A 15,076-nucleotide genomic window follows, 5' to 3' on the forward strand; every position below is an offset into this window, starting at 1 on the left:
AGTTAACGTCTCTGTGCCTCAGTTACCTCATCTGTAAAATGGGGATTAAGAGTGTGAGCCCCAAGTGGGACAACCTGATCACCTTATATCCTCCCAGCGCTTAGAACAGTGTTTTGCACATAATAAGCGCTTAACAAATACCACCATTATTATTATTATTAAGAGCACAGGCTTGGGAGACGGAGGATGTGGGTTCTAATACCGGCTTTGCCACTTGTCTGTTGTGTGACCTTGGGTAAGTCACTTAACTTCTCTGTGCCTCAGTTACCTTATCTGTAAAATGGGGATTAAAAGTTTGAGCCCGGGTGGGACAACCTGATTACCCTGTATCTACCCCAGTGATTAGAACAGTGCTTGGCACACAGTAAGCATTTAACAAATACTATTATTATTATTATTATTATTATTATTATTATTATTATTATTATTATTAATGCCAGATCATTTTAAGTAGTTTTAACAAAATACCGCACAGATAGATATTCTTTGAGGTTTAATGAATGACTGAAAAAACTAATGACATCATGACCAGAAAGAATTTTTTAGCAGTTGTTTTTACAGATTCTACAAAATCCATCGTATCCAGAAGAGCAAATGTCACTTGAATCATAATATTCCGTTGTAATTTCCCAAATATTGGCATCCTTCCCCACCTACCCTTCTGAAACCCACCCGCCCCTCTTCTTCCTACTGACCCTCTGTTTCTCACCCACTCCCTGGTCTGACTCATTCATTCATTCAATCGTACTTATTGAGCGCTTACTGTGTGCAGAGCACTGTACTAAGCACTTAATACCCTTACCCTTTCCATTCCCACTGTCTTCCAGTCTATTTCACCTTCCCTTCCTTGCAGAACAACGGAAGAAATCAATCGATCAGTGGAACCTCCCGATATTTTCAATCCACTCAAATTCCTGGGATGAGGAATTCCAAGTTGACTCTCCCTGCTGGGTGAAGAAGAATTCCTTCTCGGTTTTGATTTAAAGCCACTACCTTCGAGCTGCTCCTTCAACCCGGTGACATGATATTGGGGGAAAAAACCAATTCCACGATTGCCCTGTCCACCTACTTCATGGAGGTCCATTCTCAGTCTGTATCGTTTCAGGTTGAAGGACCCTAAAATTTCAGTTTATCATTTTATGGAATCCCAATCCCAAGATGCTCACAGACAGCTAATGTCTAGCAATTTCCCATTAATGTTACTAATGACTTTCTAGTGGCTTGGAATCTAGCAGTCAATCAATCAGTTGTATTTATTGAGTGCTGACTATGTGTAGAGCCCTGTACTATGGGCTTGTACGATATAACAGAATTAGCAGACACGTTCCTTGACCATAACAAGTTTACAGTCTAAAAAGGGCAAGCTTACAGTCTAAATAATAATAATAGCAATAATAATGATGGTATTTGTTAAGCGTTATGTGCAAAGCACTGTTCTAAGCGCTGAATAATAATAATAATTATTATTATAATGATGGCATTTATTAAGCACTTACTATGTGCAAAGCACTGTTCTAAGTGCTGGACAATGCTTTGCACATAGTGAGCGCTTAATAAATGCCATCATTATTATTATTATTATTATTATTATTATTATTATTATTATCATTCAGCGCTGAATGGCAAGTTTACGGTGTAGAGGACTGTAGAGGACTTTTAGACTGTGAGCCCACTGTTGGGTAGGGACTGTCTCTATGTGTTGCCAATTTGTACTTCCCAAGCGCTTAGTACAGTGCTCTGCACATAGTAAGCGCTCAATAAATACAATTGATTGATTGATTGATTGATAGAGGACCTTAAACAAAGAGTCCTTGGACTTCTGATTCTAGACTGTGAGCCCGTTTCTAGACTGTGAGCCCTCTGTGGGCAGTGATTGTCTCTCTTTGCTGCTGAATTGTACTTTTCAAGCGCTTAGTACAGTGCTCAGCACACAGTAGGCGCTCAATAAATATGGCTGAATGAACGAAGGAATGATTCCTGATTCTCTGAACAGGAGCCAAAAAGGATGAGTTTTCTAACCGTGGCTCAGTGGAAAGAGCACGGGCTTGGGAGTCAGAGGTCAGGGGTTCTAATCCCGACTCCGCCGCTTGTCAGCTGTGTGGCTTTGGGCAAGCCACTTAACTTCTCTGCGCCTCAGTTACCTCATCTGGAAAATGGGGATTACGACTGTGAGCCCCACGTGGGACAACCTGATCACCTTGTATCCTCCCCGGCGCTTAGAACAGTGCTTTGCACAAAGTAAGCGCTTAACAAATGCCATTATTATTATCATTATTATTATTAAAGGCCAGCCTCAACCCACACTAAGATCTAAGTTATCATTCACAGGTTCAATTCAATCGAGCCTTCGCATCAGTGGCCTTTCGTGAGCAACTAGCGAGCGCAGAGCACTGTATGAAGCGTACGGCAGGGTACGGCAGAACAAGCAGACGTGGTTCTTGCCCTTAAAGAGTTTACAGTCGAGCAGGGGGAAATAGACACCGAAATAAACCACAATAGAAAGAAGGAACAGGACAGCAGTCAGTCGAATTGGCTGAGCGCTTTCTGTGCGCAGAGCACTGTACCAAACGCTTGGGAGAGGACAATACGGCAGAGTTTGGTAGACACATTCCCTGTCCACAACACTGTACGGCGCTTAAGCAATCGGGTGTATAGTCAACGGATATAAGTTCTCAGGGAAGTTGTGGGTCCTTAAGCGTTTTTGTGTGGTGTTGAAACGGCAGTCGAAGGAAGGATGAAGTGGAGAGATCAAAGTTTAATCTGAGGAAGCCCTCATGGAGGAGAGGGATTTCAGAAGGGCTCAATTCTCCCTCATCTGCTCAACCTCGTCGCTGAAGAAAGGTGTCACACAAGTCACCGCCACATTCCAATTCCTAACACCTTCGCTCCCCATCCCAGTACGTTCATTTAAATGTCCTTCAAACTGTGAGAGCATCAGATTCGACACACTTGGGCTTTCTATTTCAGGGAACCAACTCCGGTCTTTTAAAACTTCTTAAATAGACCCTAAAGGTATCGACGCATAACGGATAACTCCACGGCCATAACTCAATTCGTATTTGAGAAGCGGGCAAGAAAAATCTCGTTCGGCCTTGCCTCCTTCCTACAAATATTTCGGGGACTGCACAAATCGTCTCTCGGGGAGTAAATCGGAGGCAATCGTTCACTTGGGTCGCGGCTCTAATAGGAGTTCGGCATCTTTTGGACGAATATCGTGCAGTCATCTAATAGCCGCGACGTACGAAAATCTCCCGGTTAATCCCCTTCATTATCATTTCTGCGTCTACTGGCGTTCATTTTCTTACAACAAATAATGTCTACTCCAGGCAAACTGTTTCTGCATTCTCTGCCAGCCTATCATCTACACGTACATACAATGCAATCAGGCTGGATCTCTCTTTCTACCCACCCCCCTCCCTCCCGTTCCACATACATCTATAGAGAGACAGATAGTGTATCGATATCTATAGGTAGATAGACTACAAGGACACATATAGCTAGAGGTAGATGGAATATATGGACAATCACATCGATAGGTAGACAGAATAGGTGAATAGTACACAGCTCTAGGTAGAATATATGGAGAGTACATATCTATAGGTAGAATAGGTGGACAGTGTATAGCTATAGGTAGATGGAATATGTGGATAGTATATATGACAGTGAATATAGAAACACACATATATGTGTGTACATACACACAGCCACTGTACAGGATATCTATCGTATTCCTTCATGCTTGCCCTTTCAAGGGGATTTGAGGAAACTGCTCAGATGAAACGATTGCCTCTAACTGGAAAAATAAAAAGAAGGGGATGGGGCCAGGCGATGGCTTCACGCCGATTCCCATTACCATCAATATTTCCTGATGCAGCTGGTCATTATTCTCTGTCGGCATCAGGGGTTGAAGAGGAAAAGGGGGAGAGGGACGGAGGAAAGGCCTAAGGATGTGGATTGGTTTTTCGTGGTTGTTGTTGTTGCTGGGTTTTGGGGGGGTGGATACTTTAGGGAGTTGGGGTGACGCTTTGGCCTGGAGAAATATTTCCCGTGAAAGGACTGCCACCTCCGGGGAGGACTCATCATCAATCGTATTTATTGAGCGCTTACTATGTGCAGAGCACTGTACTAAGCGCTTGGGAAGTACAAATTGGCGACACAATTTGTTGAGACTCAGGACAGTCTCAGTCGTGCCTAAGCCCGGGCCCGGCTGACCTCCAGAACTCGCCCTGGAGACTGGGCCGGTCTCTGGGCCAACACCTCCCGGGATCCCTCGGGTGGCATATCTCCCCCCGACCCCTTCTTCCCCGGCCTGCACATTTCCCTCATTGGGAATGTGGGGGGCTGTTATCCCGGCCAGGAGGCAAGGGAACCCAGGAAGGCTCAGACCCTCGCCCACCCCTCTCTCTGGTGACAGGAGGGTGCGGGTTGAGTCTGAAATAATAATAATAATAATAACGGCATTTATTAAACGCTTACTATGTGCAAAGCACTGGCCCATAGAGGAGGGGAGGGAGGGCCGCCCCCATTGAGCCCAACGCCCCCATTCATTCATTCATTCAATTGTATTTATTGAGCGCTTACTGTGTGCAGAGCACTGTACTAAGCGCTTGGGAAGTACAAGTTGGGAGCATATAGAGACGGTCCCTACCCAACAGTGGGCTTACAGTCTAGAAGGGGCGAGCCCAGTGGCTCCATCTCCCACTACCCACAACTGTGCCCCACAAATGCCACCCAGGGGGCAATTCCCCCCCAACCCCCAAGGGGAAAATGCTTTGGGGCGGAGAAGGGGGTGGCAGTGGTCAGCGCCGGCGGACGCAGGTGGGCGACGGCCTTCACAGACCAGAAAACCTTTTTTTGTTTCTCCCCTCCAACCCTTAAATGTGTGTCAAGGTGCGGTCACCTCCGGGGCAGAGAGGTGACCCTTCCCCTCTCTTCGGCCGGTCCTGGGTCCGAGCCCCCCGGGGTGGGGGCGGGAGCAGGAGGTCCAGACATCTGCGAGGGGGGTCTCCCAGGGGGGATGGGGGTTTGGGGGGAGCTTCTAAAGGAGGGGATGTAGGTTGTGGGGGGGGACTGGGGGTCCCCGGGGGGGGGGGTCTATGGGTCAGTGGGTCCCCAGGGGAGGATCTACAGGCCGGGGGGGTCCCCAGGGGGCTTCGGTGGGGGAAATGTCCCCAAAGGGGGTCTACAAACCGGGGCTCAGGGGATGGGGGAGAGATGGGGAGGGGCCTGCTGGTGACAGCAAAGCAGCATGGCTCAGTGGAAAGAGCCCGGGCTCGGGAGTCAGAGGTCATGGGTTCTAATCCCAGCTCCGCCACTCGTCTGCTGTGTGACCTTGGGCAAGTCACTTCACTTCTCTGGGCCTCAGTTCCCTCATCTGGAAAATGGGGATGAAGACTGTGTGCCCCACGTGGGACACCCTGGTCACCTTGTACCCCCCCACCCCGCCACAGCGCTTAGAACGGTGCTTTGCCCATAGTAAGTGCTTAACAAATGCTATCATTATTATTATGTCTGCCGGGTGACCTTGAGCAAGTCACTTAACTTCTCTGGGCCTCGGCTCCCTCATCTGTAAGATGGGGATGAAGACTGTGAGCCCCACGGGGGACAACCCGATCACCTTGTAACCTCCTCAGCGCTTACAACGGTGCTTTGCCCATAGTAAGTGCTTAACAAACGCTATCATTATTATTATTATGTCTGCAGTGTGACCTTGGGCAAGTCACTTCACTTCTCTGGGCCTCGGCTCCCTCATCTGTAAAATGGGGATGAAGACTGTGAGCCCCATGGGGGACAACCTGATCACCTTGTAAACTCCCCAGTGCTTAGAGCGGTGCTTGGCACAGAGCAAGCGCTTAACAAATACCATGATGATGATGATGATGATGATGATGATGATGATGATGATGGGTGTGTTGGGGGGGGTCTCACCTCGGTGTCCTAGAGCCTGAGGTCGAGGGCATAGGGATGCAGGATGGCACCAGGCCTAACCTCCCCAGTGCTTAGAGCGGCGCTTGGCACATAGTAAGCGCTTAACAAATACCATCAGATGATGATGATGGGGGTGTCGGGGGGGGGTCTCACCTCGGTGTCGTAGAGCCTGAGGTCGAGGGCGTAGGGATGCAGGACGGCACCAGGCCTAACCTCCCCAGTACTTAGAGCGGCGCTTGGCACATAGTAAGCGCTTAACAAATACCATCTGATGATGATGGGGGTGTCGGGGGGGTGTTTCACCTCAGTGTCGTAGAGCCTGAGGTCGAGGGTGTAGGGATGCAGGATGGCACCAGGCCTAACCTCCTCAGTGCTTAGAGCGGTGCCTGGCACATAGTAAGTGCTTAACAAATACCATCAGATGATGATGATGGGGGTGTCGGGGGTCTCACCTCGGTGTTGTAGAGCCTAAGGTCGAGGGCATAGGGATGCTGGAAGGCACCAGGCCTAACCTCCCCAGTGTTTAGGGCGGCGCCTGGCACATAGCAAGCGCTTAACAAATACCATGATGACGATGACGATGATGATGGGGGTGTCGGAGGGGTCTCACCTCGGCGTCGTAGAGCCTGAGGTCGAGGGTGTAGGGATGCAGCATGGCACCAGGCCTAAACTCCTCAGTGCTTAGAGTGGTGCCTGGCACATAGTAAGCGCTTAACAAATACCATCAGATGATGTTGATGGAGGTGTTGGGGGTCTCACCTCGGTGTTGTAGAGCCTGAGGTCGAGGGTGTAGGGATGCAGGAAGGCACCAGGCCTAACCTCCCCAGCGTTTACAGCGGTGCTTGGCATATTGTGAGCGCTTAACAAATCCCATGATGATGATGGGGGTGTCTGGGGGGTCTCACCTCGGTGTCGTAGAGCCTGAGGTTGAGGGCGTAGGGATGCAGGACGGCACCAGGCCCAACCTCCTCAGTGCTTAGAGCGGTGCCTGGCACATAGTGAGTGCTTAACAAATACCATCAGATGATGATGATGGGGGTGTCGGGGGTCTCACCTCGGTGTCGTAGAGCCTGAGGTCGAGGGCGTAGGGATGCAGCATGGCACCAGGCCTAACCGCCCCAGCGTTTAGAGTGGCGCTTGGCACATAGCGAGCGCTTAACAAATACCATCAGATGACGATGACGGGGGTGCCTGGGGGGTCTCACCTCGGTGTCGTAGAGCCTGAGGTCGAGGGCGTAGGGATGCAGGAAGGCCTGATGGCGGATCTGCTCGAGGGCCAGCTCCACGGCGGGCAGGACCCCGCGGCCCACGCCGCCCTTGGCCGCCTCCCGGGTGAGGGGCATCAGGCCCAGGATGGCCAGGGGCGGGGCGGTCGGGGGGTGCGGGCTGGGCGGGTGCGGGGGCTGCGGGGGCTGCGGGGGAGGCGCCCCCCGGGACAGGCCCCGCGCCCACACCCCCGGCGCCGGCAGCAGCAGCTGCAGCAGCAGCAGGGCCGGGCTGGCCGACGGGGAGGACGACGACGACGACGACGGGGAGGACGACGACGACGAGGACGACGAGGAGGACGACGACGACGACGGGGAGGACGCCGATGGGGAGGACGGGGAGGCGGGGCCGCCGCGGGGCCGGGGCCGGGGCCGGGGCCGCCACCTGGGGCTGGGGCCGGGGCCCATCCTGCCGCCGCCGACGACGCCCACCACCACCAACCGACAGCAGCCCCAGGACCGGCTCGGGGCGTCCTGCAAGGAGCCCGACGGAGGGAAGGGCCCGCTCAGGCTGGGGGCGTCCTGCAGGGAGCCCCAGGACCGGCTCGGGGCGGCCCGCAAGGAGTCCCGGTACCCGACTCAGATTGGGGGCGTCCTGCAGGGAGCCCCAGGACCGGCTGGGGGGCGTCCCGTAAGGAGTCCCGGGACCCGGCTCGGGCTGGGGGCGTCCTGCAGGGAGCCCCAGGACCGGCTGGGGGGCGTCCCGTAAGGAGTCCCGGGACCCGGCTCGGGCTGGGGGCGTCCTGCAGGGAGTCCGAGGGAGGGAAGGGCCGCCTAGGGGCGTCCTGTGAGGAGTCCGAGAGAGGGAAGGGCCGGCTCCGGCTAGGGGCGTCCCGTAAGGAGCCCGAGGACCGGCCCGGGGCGTCCTGCAAGGAGTCCGAAGGAGGAAAGGGCTGGCTCCGGCTGGGGCGTCCTGCAAGGAGCCCGAGGACCGGCTGAGGGCGTCCCGTAAGGAGCCCGAGGGCCGGCCGGGGGCGTCCCGTAAGGAGCCCGAGGGCCGGCCGGGGGCGTCCTGCAAGGAGCCCGAGGACCGGCCAGGGGCGTCCTGCAAGGAATCCGAGGGAGGGAAGGGCCGGCTCCGGCTAGGGGCGTCCTGTAAGGAGTCCGAGGGACGAAAGGGCTGGCTCCGGCTGGGGCGTCCTGCAAGGAGCCCGAGGACCGGCTGAGGGCGTCCCGTAAGGAGCCCGAGGACCGGCTGGGGGCGTCTATAAGGAGCCCGAGGACCGGCTGGGGGCGTCTATAAGGAGCCCGAGGACCGGCTCCGGCTGGGAGCGTCCCTCAAGCAGCCCGCGGGAGGGAAGGACCGGCCCCGGCTAGGGGCGTCCTGCAAGGAGTCCGAGGGACGGAAGGGCCGGCTCAGGCTAGGGGCGTCCTATAAGGAGCCCGAGGACCGGCTCCGGCTGGGAGCGTCCTTCAAGCAGCCCGCGGGAGGGAAGGATCAGCTCCGGCTAGGGGCGTCCTGAAAGGAGCCCGAGGACCGGCTCCGGCTGGGGGGCGTCCTTCAAGCAGCCCGCGGGAGGGAAGGATCAGCTCCGGCTAGGGGCGTCCTGCAAGGAGCCCGAGGACCAGGTCCGGCCGGGGGGCGTCCTGCAAGGAGTCCGCGGGAGGGAAGGACCAGCTCCGGCTGGGAGCGTCCCTCAAGCAGCCCGCGGGAGGAAAGGATCGGCTCCGGCTAGGGGCGTCCTGCAAGGAGCCCGAGGACCAGCTCCGGCTAGGGGCGTCCTGCAAGGAGCCCGAGGACCAGGTCCGGCCGGGGGGCGTCCTGCAAGGAGTCCGCGGGAGGGAAGGACCGGCTTCGGCTGGGGGCGTCCCGCAAGGAGACGGAGGACCAGGTCCGGCTGGGAGCGTCCCTCAAGCAGCCCGCGGGAGGGAAGGACCGGCTCCGACTGGAGGCGTCCTGCAAGGAGCCCTCGGACCAGCTCCGGCCGGGGGGCGTCCCTCAAGCAGCCCGCGGGAGGGAAGGACCGGCTGGGGGCGTCCTGCAAGGAGCCCTCGGACCAGCTCCGGCCGGGGGGCGCCCCGCAAGGAGTCCACGGGAGGGAAGGACCGGTTCCGGCGGGGGGCGTCCCTCAAGTAGCCGGCGGGAGGGAAGGGCCGGCTCCGGCCGGGGGCGTCCTGCGAGTGGGGGCTGTCCCAGGGCCGCACCTCCGCCCTCCGGGCCCCCCCTTAGCCCCGCTGGCAATGGCGCCCGCCGCCTCTGCTGCCAGCCTCTGCTGCCAGCCTCTGCCGCAATGGAGGAGGAGGAGGAGGAGGAGGAGGAGGAGGAAGGAGAGGAAGATGAGGAGGAGGAGGAGGAGGAGGGGGGACCCCTGGCCGGGGGGCTGGGGGGCCGCTGGGACCCGGGACTCCGGCCGGTGAAGCGCAAGGATGCTCTCCCTCCGAGCTGTGCTGGAAAGGTGAGTGCCGCATTCCCCTGGACCAGAGGAGGAGGGAGGAGGAGGAGGAGGAGGAGCGGGAGAGGGAGGAGGCAAAAAGGGGGAGGGGGCTGGCCGCCCGAGCCCCCTCCGGGGAGCCCTCCCGGCTGCCCGCGGCCCGCACGCTGGGGCCCGGTGGCCGGCGCGGGGGCGGCCTAGGGGGTGGACCGCAGCCGGAGGCTCCCCACTAGCCAGCAATCCAGGGGAGGGGGAGTCTACCCCCTGTCCATCAAGCGAAGGGAGGGGGAGACTAGCCGCTAGCCGGCAATCGAGGGGAGGGGGAGTCTAGCCACTAGCCGGCAGTGGAGGGGAAGGGGGAGTCGTCTACCCACTAGCCGGCAGTCGATGGGAGCGGGAGTCGGGCCGCTAGCCATCAATCGAGGGGAGGGGGAGTCTTATCCGCTGGCCATCAATGGAGGGGAGGGGGGGTCTACCCACTGGCCATCAGGCGAAGGGAGGGGGAGTCTACCCACTAGCCATCAATCGAGGGGAGGGGGACTCTATCCACTAGCCATCAATCGAGGGGAGGGGGAGTCTACCCACTAGCCATCAATCGATGGGGGGGGAGTCTACCCACTAGTCATCAGTGGAGGGGAGGGGGAGTCTACCCACTAGCCATCAGTCGGTGGGAGGGGGAGTCTACCCGCTAGCCATCCATCGAGGGGAGGGGGACTCTATCCGCTAGCCATCAATCGAGGGGAGGGGGAGTCTACCCACTAGCCATCAATCGAGGGGAGGGGGGGTCTACCCACTAGCCATCAATCGAGGGGAGGGGGGGGTCTACCCACTAGCCATCCATCGAGGGGAGGGGGAGTCTACCCACTAGCCATCAATCGATGAGGGGAGGGGGGAGTCTATCCACTAGCTATCAATCGATGGGGGGGGAGTCTATCCACTAGCCATCAATGGAGGGGAGGGGGAGTCTACCCACTAGCCATCAATCGATGGGGGGAAGTCTATCCACTAGCCATCAATGGAGGGGAGGGGGAGTCTGCCCACTAGCCATCAATCGATGGGGGGGAGGCTATCCACTAGCCATCAATGGAGGGGAGGGGGAGTCTACCCACTAGCCATCAATCGATGGGGGGGGGGGGGAGTCTATCCACTAGCCATCAATGGAGGGGAGGGGGAGTCTACTCACTAGCCATCAATCGATGGGAGGGGGAGTCTATCCGCTAGCCACCAATGGAGGGGAGGGGGACTCTACCCACTAGCTATCAATCGAGGGGAGGGGGCGTCTATCCGCTAGCCATCAATGGAGGGGAGGGGGAGTCTACCCACTAGCCAGCAATCGAGCGGAGGGGGAGTCTACCCACTAGCCATCAATCGATGGCGCAAGTGATGGGCAGGATGGGGGCCCCCCGCAGCCCGGGAATGGGCCTTCTGAACATCCACATCCCTCCCCGGCTGCCAAGACAAACATCTCCACCAGGCAAGGAATGATTAAAAAAAAGGGAGAGGGGGAAAAAAAACCCAGCAAAAAACGTCCTTGGCAGGTACGTATTTCCCAAATCCGGCATGTGGAAGGGCATTCAAAATCCCAGAATTCCAGAAGGGCTGGGGCGGGAGAGGGATCATCGGGTCCAGACCCCCCGACTCCGGGAAGGTGGAGGCCCAAAAGCAGCCGGGGGAAACCTGGGAGACCTTTACTCCTTAAAGGTCCCCGGGGATAGGGGCGCCACTATAACGATTTAACAATAACGATGGCATTTGTTAAGCGCCTATTACGTGCCAAGCACTGTTCTAAGCGCTGAGGTAATCATAATAACGATGGCATTTGTTAAGCTCTTACTATGTGCCAAGCACTGTTCTAAGCGCTGAGGTAATCATAATAACGATGGCATTTGTTAAGCGCTTACTATGTGCCAAGCACTGTTCTAAGCGCTGAGGTAATTAATAACAACGATGGCATTTGCTAAGCGCTTACTATGTGCCAAGCACTGTTCTAAGCGCTGAGGTAATCATAATAATAATGATGGCATTTGTTAAGCGCTTACTATGTGCCAAGCACTGTTCTAAGCGCTGAGGTCATCATAATAACGATGGCATTTGTTAAGCGCTTACTATGTGCCAAGCACTGTTCTAAGGGCTGAGGTGATAATAATAACGATGGCATTTGTTAGCGCTTAGTATGTGCCAAGCACTGTTCTAAGCGCTGAGGTAATAATAATAATAATGATGGCATTTGTTAAGCGCTTACTATGTGCCAAGCACTGGTCTAAGCGCTGAGGCAACAATAATAACGATTGCATTTGCTAAGCGCTTACTATGTGCCAAGCACTGTTCTAAGCACTGAGGTAATCATAATAACGATGGCATTTAAGCGCTTACTATGTGCCAAGCACTGTTCTAAGCGCTGAGGTGATAATAATAACGATGGCATTTGTTAAGCACTTACTATGTGCCAAGCACTGTTCTAAGCGCTGAGGTCATCATAATAACGATGGCATTTGTTAAGCGCTTACTATGTGCCAAGCACTGTTCTAAGCGCTGAGGTCATCATAATAACGATGGCATTTGTTAAGCGCTTACTATGTGCCAAGCACTGTTCTAAGCACTGGGGGGGGATACAAGTTGATCAGCCTGCGTGGGGCTCAGAGTCTTCATCCCCATTTTACAGATGATGTCACTGAGGCCCAGAGCAGTGAAGTGACTTGCCCAAAGTCACACAGCTGACAAGCGGCGGGGCCAGAATTAGAACCCACGACCTCTGACTCCCAACCCTGGGCTCTTTTCACTGAGCCACGCTGCTTCTCACGCTTGTAGCCATCCCATCCACAGTGCCTGGCACACAGTAAGCGCTTAACAAATACCGTCATGATTATTAATTATGATTATTCTGCTAGACTGTGAGCCCACCTTCTAGACTGTGAGCCCACTGTTGGGTAGGGACCGTCTCTATATGTTGCCAATTTGTACTTCCCAAGCGCTTAGTACAGTGCTCTGCACACAGTAAGTGCTCAATAAATACAATTGATTGATTGAGTGCTTACGGTGTGCAGAGCACTGTACTAAGCACTAGACTGTGAGCCCACTGTTGGGGAGGGACCGTCTCTATATGTTGCCAACTTGTATTTCCCAAGCGCTTAGTACAGTGCTCTGCACACAGTAAGCGCTCAATAAATACGATTGAATGAATGAATATATGAGCCAGGGTTAGATCTCAAAGTGCTATGTGCGCCAACCTCATTGCAACTCTTGAGTGTTCAAATTATACTCCTTTGAAAGGACAAGATTTATCAGCGGGACTGAGGAAAAATTGGGAACTAGGAGGATTTCCAACCCATTCCGTCTTTCCATGTCTGGAGGATAGATGCCTCAAGTATGGAAAAGGAGGCCCATTTTTACTTTTGATGGGAGTTGTTTTTCCTCCTTTCCTTGGGGCATGTGCGAACCCTCCTGCCATTTAGCTGGCTTCTGCTTTTCCATAATCCTACTCTTTTGTATTCATTGTCATATTTGTTGAGCGCTTACTGTGTGCAGAGCATCATCCAGGTCTGGGTGAGTTTTGCTTCATTTAATTTTTTTGTTTCCATGCCCGGGGTTAAAAACAACAACCCTCTTGTATCATTCCCTCATCACCATCATCATCATCATCACCTCCTCCAGGAGGCCTTCCCAGACTGAGCCCCTTCCTTCCTCTCCCCCTCATTCCCCTCTCCATCCCCCCCATCTTACCCCCTTCCCTTCCCCACAGCACCTGTATATATGTATATATGTTTGTACATATTTATTACTCTATTTATTTTACTTGTACATATCTATTCTATTTATTTAATTTTGTTAGTATGTTTGGTTTTGTTCTCTGTCTCCCCCTTTAAGACTGTGAGCCCACTGTTGGGTAGGGACTGTCTCTATATGTTGCCAATTTGTACTTCCCAAGCGCTTAGTACAGTGCTCTGCACATAGTAAGCGCTCAATAAATACGATTGATTGATTGATTGATTAGTACAGTGCTCTGCACACAGTAAGCGCTCAATAAATACGATTGATGATGATGATGTCACCTTGCCGACTGTAGTTGCATCAGCTTGTTGTACCTGAGGACATCCGATTGCCAAAAGTCAATCAATCAATGGTATTTATTGATCACTTATTGTGTGCCGAACACTATACTGAGTGCCTGGAAAAGTACAATATAATCATATTTACTGAGCGCTGCCATTATTATTATTATTATTATTATTGTTATTATTATTATTCACTTCTCTGGGCCTCAGTTACCTCATCTGTAAAATGGGGATTGGAACCGTAAGCCCTCCGTGGGACAACCTGATCACCTTGTAACCTCCCCAGTGCTTAGAACAGTACTTGGCACATAGTAAGTGCTTAATAAATGCCATTATTATTATTATTATTATTATTATTATTATTATTATGTGCACAGCACTGTCCTGAACATTTGGGAGAGTACAACATAACAGAGTTGATACGGGGCCATTTTTCCAACCTCTCGGTTGAAATCCTCACATTTGCTGGAACTTTGGCTAGGCTTTATTTTAGACCTGAAGCCGCGTGGCTCAGTGAAAAGAGCCCGGGCTTTGGAGTCGGGGGTCGTGGGTTCTAATCCCGGCTCCGCCGCTTGTGAGCTGTGTGACTTTGGGCAAGTCACTTCACTTCTCTGAGCCTCAGTGACCTCATCTGGAAAACGGGGATGAAGACTGTGAGCCCCAGGTGGGACAACCTGATTACCTTGTATATCCCCCCCCCCCCCACAGCGCTTAGAACAGTGCTTGGCACATAGTAAGCGCTTAACAAATACCAAATATTATGAACTGTCACCTGGGGAGAAGGTGTGTGAGCTTGTTTTGGGGAGTGTCAAGTTTACGGAACATGGTCACCTCCAACAGTATAAAACAGGAAGAAAATGAAGTCAACCGTTCCCTAGTCGTAAAACCGCATTGATTTCCAAATGAGGTTCCTGTTAATGAAACGGAAGAATGTGAAGAAAATCAAAGGTATCAACTTGACCCAAATCTTCTATAAATGTAGTTTCCCCGATAGAGTGCAGTTTATTTGAAATTTCACAATTTGTAACGGGTAGAGGAATATTCTCTAAAGCTCCTCTTCGGAGGCTCTACGAAGATGTACAACAAAATGAAAAGCCCAGTTGAGTCATCTATTCGGAAATCTATTGTTGACTTTCTTAACGTTGCCCATAAAAGACCATGTCCCATTTAGGGCGCTATCTGAATTTTAATACTAACAGCGGTTTGTCTTGGAACTGACTTGTACTAGGAAAAGGAGAAGCAGAGTTGCCTTGAGGCTAGAGCCCGGGCTTGGGAGTCAGAGGTCGTGGGTTCTAATCCCGGCTCTGCCACTTGTCCACTGTGTGACCTTGGGCATAATAATGATGATCATCAATTGTATTTATTGAGCGCTTACTGTGTGCAGAGCACTGAATTAAGCGCTTGGGAAGTACAAATTGGCAACATATAGAGACAGTCCCTACCCAACAGTGGGCTCACA

The 15,076-nt window shown here is 53.4% G+C and overlaps 1 protein-coding gene and 1 long non-coding RNA gene across 2 annotated transcripts in view; one reads left to right on the forward strand and one right to left on the reverse strand.

Moving 5' to 3' along the window:
• Positions 1-7,457, reverse strand: part of GABBR2 (gamma-aminobutyric acid type B receptor subunit 2) — a gene marked incomplete at its 5' end in the record, with an annotated part of 257,075 nt that extends 249,618 nt beyond the window's left edge. The window contains one exon of the mRNA XM_038770294.1: positions 7,134-7,457. Coding sequence (XP_038626222.1) covers positions 7,134-7,457 — 324 coding nt within the window. The remainder of the gene's footprint in view (positions 1-7,133) is intronic.
• Positions 7,458-9,520: 2,063 nt separating this feature from the next.
• LOC119948922 overlaps positions 9,521-15,076 on the forward strand; it is a 43,312-nt gene continuing 37,756 nt past the window's right edge. Inside the window, exon 1 of the long non-coding RNA XR_005457056.1 lies at positions 9,521-9,589. This is a non-coding gene — a long non-coding RNA (uncharacterized LOC119948922). The remainder of the gene's footprint in view (positions 9,590-15,076) is intronic.

Source organism: Tachyglossus aculeatus, chromosome X3, assembly GCF_015852505.1.
Source record: "Tachyglossus aculeatus isolate mTacAcu1 chromosome X3, mTacAcu1.pri, whole genome shotgun sequence".
Lineage (NCBI taxonomy): Eukaryota > Metazoa > Chordata > Mammalia > Monotremata > Tachyglossidae > Tachyglossus > Tachyglossus aculeatus.